The following is a 12,664-nucleotide window of genomic DNA, read 5'->3' on the forward strand; positions in this document are numbered from 1 at the left end:
AATCACTTTAACCGATGGAGAAAAGTGTGACATATCTGGTCATGAATTGGTTGAAAAACTTGAGCCTGAACCCATTACTAAGAGATCTTCAGTCAGGAGAGCCAATAAAAGTACTTCGACTTATAAAAAAAAATGATTGGCAAGATATTTTCCCGAATGTATGGACAGTGCTTCGTATCTTGCTAACTGTGCCTATAACTGTTGCCAAAGGAGAACGAAGTTTCAGTAAATTAAAACTTATAAAAACCTACCTACGGTCTACTATGTGTCAGGAAAGAATTTTGTCTATAGAAAATGCTATTGCCCAAAAGTTGAATTATTCTGACTTGATAAAAAAATTTGCAAGTGCTGAAGCTAGAAAAGTGATTATCTAGGTATTTTTTTAATATTTTTACTACATGTCTACATACTTTTTGATTAATGTTTGCATGGAACATAGAATAAATTAAAGTTGACAATCATTATATTTATTATTATTATTTGTCATTTGTCCACTACATCTATCACATATAGGTAATCGCACAAACTGGTCAAACGAACATTTCTAAGATTTGACATTTTAGACAGCAGTAATTCGGCTTAATAATCTGAGGCGGCTGCTTTTTTTGGTGGAAAATTAAGCAACCAGTTTAACAATTTTTTTTTATTTAGAGAGGCGCCATTTTTAGATCTCGCACCACCTAAAAATTTTGATAGGACCGGCACTGAGTGTGATAATAAAATTACTAGAGTTAAAATAAAAACACATTTGCAAACTGTTACTTTTCACTGCTATGGAATCTCAGTCATAATTAGTAGAGCCAAGATTTTATGGTGTTATAATAATGCAAAGTTCATCATTAAAAATATTGAATTTCATCATTATAATAATAGAAGAATAAACATATGTAATAATAAGAAAATCTTAAGCACAATGACGTTGATTTACTGCTACAAATATCCGCAGTAAGACACTTAAAATGTGTACATAAAACAATACTACATATATTGATAGGAATAAGTTAAATTCTGCAACTGAACATTCAATATTCTTCTGTAATGTTTCTTAGTTCAAAAGAACAAAAGAAAAGTTCAACATATTTTCCAATTTAAATTAATTTAAATTTTATTTTTTTGTTACAGTCTTATTATTTTGATTCTATAAATATGAATAAAAAAATGCAATGTCAAATAACCAAAATAAAATTTGTCTCTGTAGGTCTTTAGCCATGTCTGGATGTATAAGCTGTAGACTGTTTTAATTTAATTCACTTAAAAAAAATGAAAAAAATAAATTAGTTTATTTAGTACATTATATTTAAGGCTTTTAATAATAGCCTAACCTAAAGATTTATTAAATTAATTCCATATTTTAACGGACAAAATTATGTAATGTGAATTTTGCTGCATTTTGTTTTACATCTAGGTAGTTATGCAGGTTATTGACTTCCATTTTCAGTGTTTTGTAATGTATTGACTTCAATTTCGTTGTTGTTTGTTTTATCACTATTTACCATACAATTTTGCCTCTAATAATAAGTGTCTTTACCATAAAAAGCATTTAGTAGTGTGTCTAAATTTTTACCAAAACATGTGTGATTGCCTTTCAGAAAAATTATTCTTGAAACTGTATGTAAAATGGTACATACTAAATAAAAAAAAATTTCTACCTACTTTGAGGAGAATTCATACAGTAACTGCATTTTTATACTCGTGGACGAACCAAAACCAGTCTTCTGGCTGCCACAGAGCTGGTGTGAGGGCGAAGCGGGAGTCTGCTTCCAGTCTCGTGCGGCGGGATGGGTTACACGAGTCTGTGTCTGTTGCAGGCACCTGGCCCAGTCGTACGCGAAGCTGCACAAGACCATGTCGGACCCCAACCGGGCTGGCTGCGGCTACGACGGCTACAACTTCGGCAAGCAGGGCGGCATCACCAACGGGGCGGCTTGGTACAGTGTGCAAGGGGGTGAGTGCTATCAGCTCCAGCACCTCTGCTCAACTATCTGCAAACAAAGGTGTTTATAATTTTGAGTTAAGCCCGTAAGGTGGAACGGGGCGAAAATCTGTAGTGTTCCCAGGGGGCCTGCGGAATTACGTTTTATCATTCACCTTTCACTGTTACAGTTTTGCAAGCACAGGTTGGGCGGCTCCCTCAGTGAGGGGTTCCTATGTTGAGGAAGTAAATTGTTCTAAACGCATATATCTAAGGTAAATGTTACCAATGTACGTGAATTTTAAAATGTTTCAATCGCACATGTAACTCACTTTAAAAGAACAATTCAAACTACATAAAATAAGAATTCTTGGGAAGGGTGAAACTTTTCTTCTTTTTCGGTTATATTAATTAAGTTGACTTGTATCCTTTTACAATACTACTTTAAAACACACAGCATGCATTTGTATTTGCGATAGATCAAAGTGTTTCAAACAGAATGCTCGAGTAAAGACATTTGTATAAGGATGAAAAGAATAATTAATCACATGTGTGTCAGTGTTGCAATAGTTCCTGATGAAAAATCTTACTGGTGAAATATCTTTGCATGTAAAGTAAAACTTTTAGTTCTATGTAAAAACTACTACATTTATTAGTAAATATTTTTTATCAGGGTTTTTGAAAGGTTTTTATAATGCTGCCTGCATGGGCAAAAATTTGTAGGATTCCAGAGGTGGCCTGCAACCAGAGAGATTAAATTTCACTGTTACAAATAATCAATTTAATTTAATACAATTTTGAACTCTGAGAACATAACACCATCAGGATTTATGTATATAATAAAAAATAATCTAAAGAGTAACGATAGAAAGCTAGTCATGCATGTACTTCACACAATTTTAAAAGTGTTTAAAACGTAAACAAACATGGCTACCACCACATCCAAATACTTGATACTTGGCTTCTATTGGTTGCACAGAGTAACGCAAACAAGACCTGAGCGTTGCAGAGCTGGTCTAGTCCGTACGGGTACATGTCAGCGTACGTTCCATTGTAAATACTTTGTTCCGTGGGATCCGTCTCCGCTACCGTGTCATTGTAGACAGTAGAGGTGTAAAAGTAACGAAAAAAAGTGTACCCGTATGTATTCATTACTATAACAATTAGTACTCGTTACTTCTGATACCGCATAACATGCTATGTTATGTTGCAGCAACGAATTGAGTCGTATTGCGTACGCGTACAGTATGACGTGGCGTAAATAATAATAAATAGAATATAAACAAATATTTGATAGTTAACAGATTTTGTTAACCAAGAAACAAGTAAATCTCATTAGAGCGGCTTTATCATATTATCTCTTTTAAGATAAGAACAAAAAAAACGTGGAAATACGCGGTAATAAAAAACAAAAACATACATATTTCTAATTTGTAAAAAATACTTTCTTATGTTGTTTCTGTTCCAATCTCAAACTTTGTCTACACACACAATATCTTTAATAAACAGTAAAAAACTTGGACGACGAATTTCCAAATTATACTTTACTTATTAATAAACAAACATCGTTCTTTGTAACGTAAATTCCTCGAATATGTGAGCGCATGCGTAAAACATACGAAAAATTCGAGTAACGAAATGCATTCGTGTGTAACGTTTCGTTACTCGTTACTGGATGGCACACCCGTTACTCAGTACCGAATACATACGGTTTGCTACAGCTCTAGTAGACAGCCTTGCAGTGTTGAACGTGGAGCTGGCTGCTTGCAGGAATGCAGGACTTCAACTACCTGTCGTCCAACGACTTTGAGATCACGCTGGAGCTGGGCTGCGACAAGTACCCGGCGGGGAACACTCTGCAGGAGGAGTGGGAGAACAACAAAGACGCCTTGCTTCACTACATTTGGCAGGTGGGTGCAAGACTTCTTATCATAGCAGCATCTGAATACCAGCCTAATGGATCCCTTGGCTAAAGAATCCACTGGAAGTGCATCGTAGTGGACGCGGGTATCTTTCCGTTGCTTCCGAATTCTCCCAAGGGATGCATCGGCATCCCAACGTGTGTCTCTACATCCATTAGCTTCGGAATCATGTTCTGTTTGTTTGTATATATTACTTTAGGTTTTCGGCATACAATTAGTTTAAAACATTATAAGCACAAGTTAAAGCTCAAATAGTCAATAAAAACCTTTATAAAAATTACCAAAAAGATAACTTTAACTTAGAGGTATTTAATTAATCATTATAAGTATTTTTTATATTTTGAGATACATAAAAAAATGTATATTTTGATAGCCGTCATTTACTACAGTAACGCTGCATTAAGTAAAATGGTCTTGGGAGACTTAAAGGGGGAAAAAGGAGAAGCTAAACAAAATGTTCCATTCAACAGTAGTTCTGGTAAATTTAAATTAATCTACATACGAGGGAGATAAGAAGAAAAATAGACATCCTCCTAATTTTGTACAGAATATTACAATATGTGATACTATAATGACATCACATTTGTCATTCACATTAGGCAACAAATAGAGCAGTAGTTATAATTAGTAATTAAATGGATATTCGGTAACTATCCGGTATCCGGCCTAAATTTACCATCTGGCCAAATTCCAGATCATGAGTGAGTATCCTGCCGGATTCTGGATATAAAAGAAAAATACTAAATATAAAGTTTAAGTACTTAATATAATCAACATATTTTCATTTTGCAACAAAGAAGTTACTACTCATACAGCACTACGGGCAAATTACAGTGAATGCATACCAATTTATCTGCATTAAGAGGCAACAAACGGTTTCATTTGTCTTCATAGACACAGCCAGCTTCAGAAAAGTCTTTCACTGTACATGCTGCTGCAGGGTGCTTGGCAATTTGTAGCGGGGTCAAGCTTGTTCTAGGAGTCTGGTGAATTCGGTTCTTTCTACTTTGGATAATGGTTCATTGTCTAGTGCAATCATTTTTGCTATTAAATATCTTGGCTTTTGCGACATTTACGTCCCAAAGCAACTTCCTTTCGAATGATTCTGTCTGAATTGTTTTTTTGCCAATACTGAAGACGAACTTGTCCCCGGTATGGCTAAAGGCAATGTAGTAGATACGACAGCGGTTGAATCTTTATTCAGTGTACGGAATTTGTCTGGATGTTTTGTTTTTGTGATTTTTTATGGCAGAAGTACCTAGAAACATAGAATACTGTCAACAAAACTCTGCTAAGAAATTGCCTTACGAAAAGTGATTAAAAATAAAAACTCTGTAAATGATTTTGTTGTTATCGTATTGTATGGGTGAGTCAGAAGTTTATTCAAAAACTATATTTTCTATAAAAGCATATAAAATTTACACCAATAATGTTAGAAAATATTCTTGAATCATATATTTTTTTCATATTATGTACGTACCTGCTACTAAAGAGAAAAGATAAGTCCAATTTTTTTGGTACATACATGCTTTTTTTTTTTCCTTCTCTGCCATGAGAAATTTTAACATTGCATAACAAACAGAAAACTTTTGATCGTCATTGTTTATATCAAAATATTCCCTTAAAAAGATATCTTTTCTTTACAAATATCATTTTTTGTCACTAAATCGGTTTAGAATTATATTAAAATATACTTTTACAATAACCTCAAACTTCAACAGCATGTTTTTTTAATAACCACAAACGATTTTGTTTTGCAGTCAATTCAACAAGTCAATGAAACACTTCCTAACTTTGCTCGTGAACGAAAAGACCTAATTCATCAGTCCACCCAATAATTTGTGCACCACCTACGTGAGCTTGCTCGTTACAATGCGCCAATTGGCAATGTTTAGCAGAATATCAGGCTATCTGGCGTCTGATATCTGGTCAAACAGCTATCCATTTCATCACTAATTTAATAGATAGTAAAATGTTATTACCAAAAGTATGATAAAAACCAGTATATTTAAACATAGAATTGCTAAACAAATTTGGTACAATTATTGTCACATACTACAGTAGAATCCTGCTAATTTTACCTCGTTATTCCGAAAATCCGGCTAGTCCAAACAAGTTAAGGGTAAAAGTATTTGAATAAAAACTTAAATTCTTGTATTTTAAAATTTTATTATCTAAATTTTGACCCAATTGTCATCATATTAGTAATTTCGTAATTGTAGAAAGGTTATAGGTGATGTTACATGATAACCAAACACTTATAGAGATGTATTTTACTACATGCTATTGCATTACTGCAGTGTTTTGACTAATCCGAAAATATGGTAATCCTAACAGGTCTTGACTTCAATTAGATCAGATTAGCGAGATTCCACTGTACAAAAAGAAATGTGAGGTTACAGACTTATAATTGAGCTTAAGCATAACTGAAATTAATCCGAACAATTTTTTTATTTTCCTACGTGGCCGAAATAAACGCAGCATGAATATGTCTGTAATTATATTGCACACTGAGCTAAGGACAAGATTTTCTGTCTTCATTTGCATACACTCTGTGTTATTGCAGTGACTTTCAAAACCATAGTATACTGTTCTTAAAGGTGATATCTGAAACCAAGCACATTTTAGCCAGTGGAAATTGTATTGCAATTTGATGTTATCAGCAGCTTTATAAAGAATTTAAGCTGCTCACTTCATGAGTGATCAATTGTTACCATGTAATGATGTTGGCTGGCCCACTGCAACTATTGTTGGTGCTTAACAATTGATTGTATTGATTGATTACGATAGGCTCACATAGGAGTGAAGGGGCAGGTCAGAGACGCCCAGACAGGCAAACCGATCGCCAACGCCGTGATACACGTCAAGAACGTAACGGACGGTAGAGATGACGACATACAGCACGATGTCACTTCAGGTAAGTCAAAGCCAACTGAGCTGCAAGAAAAAGACTTCTGCAAGGATTTTTGTAAAATATTTATTAGAACACTGAAGAAGATAGCAAAAATACGCGTTGCACTCGCAGTTCCTAGTCTCAAGTTGGGCTCAGTATGGCTGCCCCTAGTTTATTTAAAAAAAATTTTCTTTCTGAAATCTCACTCAATAAATGTGGCCAAGATAGATCCTTCCCTAGCATCCTAAATTATTATGATTCTATAAACTCTTGTTTTCGCTCATGATTTTAGCATGAACTAGAGCACTTAATCATATGGCGTAGTTTTAAATAAAACTTTTATGTGTTATCTTTGTTATAAAATTATTTTTAATATACCGTTTCAAAATTGGTAAAACCCAGTTTTTCCGATAAGCCTAAAAAGTAACTTATTTCAAAATCCAAATTATTTTAATGATACCCATGGATATTTTCTATGAAGGGTAAGAAAATTTTGTCGTTCCTTAAGAAAATTTTAGGCTACACCGTATTTAAGGTTAAAATTTATGGTTTTAGTGATCGTTTCCAGAACCTTTACATGTTAACCAGACCACTTTCAAATCCCGTTACTTTTCGTGCTGATGTGCAGTTCACGACGGGGACTACTGGCGCCTGCTGACGCCGGGAGAGTATGTAGTGACGGCGTACAGAGACGACTACCGGCCGGAGAGCCACAGGGTGACAGTCGTCAACAACCCTCACGAGGAGGCAGCACGACTGGACTTCGAGCTGCAGCCGGCCAGCATGCTGGTGAGTTCGACCCCGCGACGAGCCAACCTCATTGCACGGCACTTATCGCTAGGCCTGGTCTACGGCGACATGGAGATGGTTGAAACTGAAGAGTCGGCCCTACATTTCACTATCAGTCTGTCGCTACTAAAATGCACGGAATCTTATCAAACTGCAACCAATTAGATGTAACTTCACGATTACGAAAAATTAATTTAATTGAAGAAAAAAATTTACTTGAGTATTTAAATTTATAGTAAAGATAGAACAATAGATATGCTTGAGCTTGAAACAATTGTTAATATATTTTTAAGTAAAAAAAAAAAGCTACCACCATGGCTTAATACCTTGCTTCTATTGGTTGCACTGAGTTACGTAAATGAAAGAGCCAAGCATTACCGAGCTAATATGTGCAGGTATGAGTCCACATGAGTGCCATTGTAGATACTTCGTTCCGTGAGATCCATCTATGTTTACGTGATCCATCTCCATTCCCGTGTCATTGTAGAACAGGCATTAGATATGAGATTTGCTGGTTTACTTTTCACGTGAATGACCATTTTAAAACAGAACCCATGACGGTGTTTGCAATACATTTCTATAATCTAATGGGTGTTGAAATCATGAATTATACACCAGCTGTTTGTTTTGGGTGGAACTATTCACAAGCTGAAGCATGTTTTTGTTTTCTCTTCTGGCTTGAAGTAGGGTTATCTAGTCTGGTTTTATAATGGCGAACAAAAATTTGTGATATTATACGGAATTAAATGTTGTGTCCAAATAAGTATTTTTATTTCTAACAGGAACTTTACAATGTTCCAATAATGTAAAGTCATATTCCAGAATTGTATCTAAAACTCTTGTGTGCTGTATGGGGATATTACTCTAAAAAAAATTGATTTTTGGCTACGATGCAAAATCATTTTTTTAAGCTAACCAGCAGTCACCACCCACAAACCTCTATTATTATTTTGATGGAAAGAATTGGGTCTTGCCAACATGTTCCTACGCAACGAGAAATATTGGTATTGTTCCATTTGTAGCTCCTTAGCTTTAATTTTCTCTGAGGGTGCTTGCCACAAGTGGCATAGAGTTAAAGCTGGGACTCACATATATGTCAATTATTTTGATTTTATGGCCATTACTTGTATTTAAGGGCTTCTTATAAAATTTTAACTCGAATTCTCCCTTGCTTTTGTCGTTCTGCCACATATATTTTCAACAGATATTCACTTAATGAAATATCACGAGTGTAAAGAGGTGCGCGAGTGATTTAAGACTTGGACGTCTTTTTTACACTCGTGACAAAACACTAAGTGAACTCTGTAGAAAATATTTGTTGCAGAACAAATGCAAGGGAGGTATTGAGCTATCATTTAAAAAATGCATAGCCTTTAAATACAAGTAATAAAAAAAAATCTACATGGGGTACAAGACCGTGCCTTCAAATGAAAAAAAAAAAAAATCTGTGTACTAAACCAACTTCATGCTGCCTCTCAGCGAGTTAGCATGCTTTACACACACTGGAGGCTATCTGGGAATGGGAGAGCTAGTGTTGTGTGTCCATTGGGCAGTGAAATGATCCAGCTCCTAGCTGTTAAGAGCAATGGAACCTTCCAATCTTGACTTGTGCATTTTTTTTCCTCCACGACTTAAAAATAAAGTTTGCATGGGCACTATGCACTGTACAAGTAAAACTTAATGGGTACAAGGTGTTAAGAAATTTCAAGGATACACACATATATTTTAAACAAGTGCACAAGGCTGCAGGAGATTTCACAGGTATGTGAGTGTGTATGAATGAATGAAAGTGTGTTACTACCATCACCTGTTTTTTTTATCCAGTATCGTACACAATGGAGGTTTACAATTGTAACAAACATGGATGAAAAACTAGGTAGTTGTATGACACTCCTTTAATTGCTCCGAGCGTTAACCCCCCCCCCCCACCCCACTTTTATTTTTTAAATTATGCTCTAACGACATCAATGACTCAACTTATTCTATGGCTGTAAAATAAGTTAGTTTCACTTCCAAACATAGATTGGCTGGTTGCGTGAGAGGCGTGAGAGTGAGACTGTGACTTGTGCCTTGCAGATGGCACCGCTGCCAGACGAAGAAGGCCCGGACTACGAGGAGCCGTACGCGGATGTCCTGCAGGACAAGCTGGTCAACACCTTGCGCAAGAAGTGGGCGTACCGGGTGTACAAGCGATCAATGGACCACAGGACGCGGCACTAGACGTGCCGGCGTCTCCGCTCCTATCACGACCACTCGGGGAAAGGAAGAGTACGAGTAGAAGATGCAGTTATAGTCGTACATATTTTTGGACACAAGAATTTTCATATCCACACAGTCAAAAAAAAAAAAAAAAGGCTTAAGTTAAGATACAGTGAATGAATACAGTATTCTAATAACTTTAAGAAATGTCTTTATCATTTAATCGGATTTACAGAGCACAAGACAATTAATTTATTTGTACTTAAAACCCTGTGTGAATTGTAGTTTAATAAATATGAATAGTACATTTTGGTTTTTTAAACTAAAAAAATTCTGTTTGGTCCTTTGTGGTAAGGTAGAAATTAAATTTTTTTTAATAGATTTACCACCTTCTGGAAGGTGTTATGTCATAGTAGAGAGAGAACGATATAATAACACAAAGTAATACTAAGATGATAGTTGTGTACACTAGAACAATAACAAAATATTACATTGAGAAGGTAGCATACAAATTTTATAACTGCAAGTATTTAATCATTAACTAATAAATTATTCCATTATTTTATTTACACCTTGCACACATTACAGCAAAATAATTAAATTTACACTATTGGTTGCCTCACAGTCAACTTAACACTGGCAGGAATCTACAAAGAAGAATTTGATGGGAAATGTGAGATCCTATAGTAAATCTCACCCTTAGATTGCACTGTGCATTTTGATGGGCATTTACTCTTTTTTCAAAGTACAATATCTGCTATTAGCGCTGTTCTTGTTTTGGTGTACTCTGTTGCCAGATGTAGTCAAGAGTACAAAAGTTTTAAAAACAAATTTACAATTAAATGAAAAATTTGGAATGAAAATTTTGTATAAACACTTCATTTTTGTATTTAATCAAGCGTCACCTGAATATATTTATTTAAGAAAATGTGACGCATGATGCCATCCTGTTTTAAACAGTTTTTTCCATAAAATGTTTTATTACAAATTTTGGCTGTGTGTGACCAAAGTGCATAATTAATTGAATGTCTTGTTATTAATAGTGACCAGCTGTTACATATAGTTTTTCCTGTGAAATAATAATTGGTGTTTAAAATAGATATATATTTCTTTCAGAATGTATAAAACTACAATAATACTGTTGAACACAATTTTATGGTCTTGGAAAAATAAATACTAAATTGAAAAAAATATTTCAACATATTAAATAAAAATTTTAATAACAAGCTAGGAGGTATCAATCTGGCAACAGTGGATGCTATTAACTCTACGCTGAAATATAAGCGCAAGACAGACTAGGTTTGAGTCTTCTTCCCCCAACTCTCAGAAAGGTCATCTAGTTCTCTGTCCTGCGAATCTGTCCCTGTGAAAGAAGTTACCCATCTAAAACTGAATATAGTATCCTTATTCATAGACTATTCCTCTTTATTATGAAAAATTATTTCAGCAGCAGTACAGTAGGCACTGAGGACTATCTTCTCCACTGCTTCACGGGGAAAGATGTTTATATGGGCGCCACCACGTGAAATGGGCACGTGGACCCGGCCGATCCTCTCTCTCAGGGCGTGACGTGACCCATGTGGGACGAGTTACCAGCCCTATTGATTCGCTTATGTCGATCTACACTAAACCTGGCCCGCTCTAGGCGTCGGGCACGCCACTCTCGTACAAAGGTTGGATTCTCATTACGTAAAATATAACTCACGACTCAGTTAAAATTTAGGTTTAATGACATAACTCACGCCTCCCTACACGTTCTCCATTAAAACAGTAAAAAGCCTGGGCACGGATCAGCTTAGGTAAAGCATGGGCCAACCATGTGGCCATGCGCTATCAGTCTCCTGTGGACTGCGACAAAGAAGCTCGTAATGAGTTATATAAATATTTAGTTAAACGTCCCACCGACCGAGAGCGGCCCCGAGGGCTAGAGATTGAAATTATTTAGGAACAAATTATAAAACAGAAATACTTGATCAGATGCACAAAGATTGCGGCCCCCGGGGTGCTGACGCGTCTACTCTCGATGGCTGTTGAAGAGGAACTGGCGACGCTACCCTCGCAATGGCGCACTTCCGCCGTACAAAAACCGTTGCGTTAATTAATGATCTCGTGCCCCGGCGAAAGTGAAGATAATTACAAAACACATCATTTAATTACAAAACACAATAAATACTCTTAATTAAAAACCATTAACACTTCTGTAAATACTTAACGTGAGACTTAAAAGAATCACAACTGAGGTCAAGTTCCGGTCCGTGCGGATTCGTCCGCGCAACGTCTGTAAAACTAGAATATATTATTAAATTAAGTAAAAGAGCACGTTGGCTTGAACATAAAAACACTGGGGCTAAAAATAAAAGGTTACAATAATTAATTAGGTACATAATTAGGGGCCGTCACACTGCTTCTACAGCGCCCTCATGAGGGAGGTCCTGGCGCGCAATTCAAAACAAACACACGTTCGCGGTGAAATGCCGGGAGGGAAAAGTGAGGAAGGGAGCGGAGCCTGTCCAGGCTCAGGGCGAAGCCCCGGCCGACGTCAGCACAAGATATCTTAAGAACAATTAAAATTACTTGAACAAGGGCAATGTGTTACCTATCTTGTGATTTATTCTCAGAATTCCTGGGATTTTATAGCTGTTATGCACAAAATACTAATAACTGTTTGCTGACTGTGTGCAAAAATAAATTTTCAACTGTCGCCAGGCTTTCAGATGTACAATGTGCAGCGAATTTCCTGTTCAATCAAAATTTACAATACAAGAACATAAAGCAGAGAAACAAGCTTATTTTACTTTTTTTTCATTGTATATAAAATTGCAGTTTTTGAATTAGTTTCTACTAATAAAGGTTGGAACACATGATTCAAAGAAATAATTGTACCCAAAGGACAGATAAAATCGTTATATTGAAAGTAAAAAAAAATACTTGTAATTTTTTTTGGCACAA

The 12,664-nt window shown here is 35.8% G+C and overlaps 1 protein-coding gene across 1 annotated transcript in view; it reads left to right on the forward strand.

Moving 5' to 3' along the window:
- LOC134528045 (carboxypeptidase E-like) overlaps positions 1-10,022 on the forward strand; it is a 33,634-nt gene extending 23,612 nt beyond the window's left edge. The window contains exons 6-10 of the mRNA XM_063361246.1: positions 1,809-1,945; positions 3,683-3,822; positions 6,625-6,751; positions 7,356-7,516; positions 9,593-10,022. Coding sequence (XP_063217316.1) covers positions 1,809-1,945; positions 3,683-3,822; positions 6,625-6,751; positions 7,356-7,516; positions 9,593-9,736 — 709 coding nt within the window. The 3' untranslated portion in view covers positions 9,737-10,022. The remainder of the gene's footprint in view (positions 1-1,808; positions 1,946-3,682; positions 3,823-6,624; positions 6,752-7,355; positions 7,517-9,592) is intronic.
- Positions 10,023-12,664: the final 2,642 nt, after the last annotated feature.

The sequence above is a fragment of the Bacillus rossius genome, chromosome 1, assembly GCF_032445375.1.
Source record: "Bacillus rossius redtenbacheri isolate Brsri chromosome 1, Brsri_v3, whole genome shotgun sequence".
Taxonomy (NCBI): Eukaryota; Metazoa; Arthropoda; class Insecta; order Phasmatodea; family Bacillidae; genus Bacillus; species Bacillus rossius.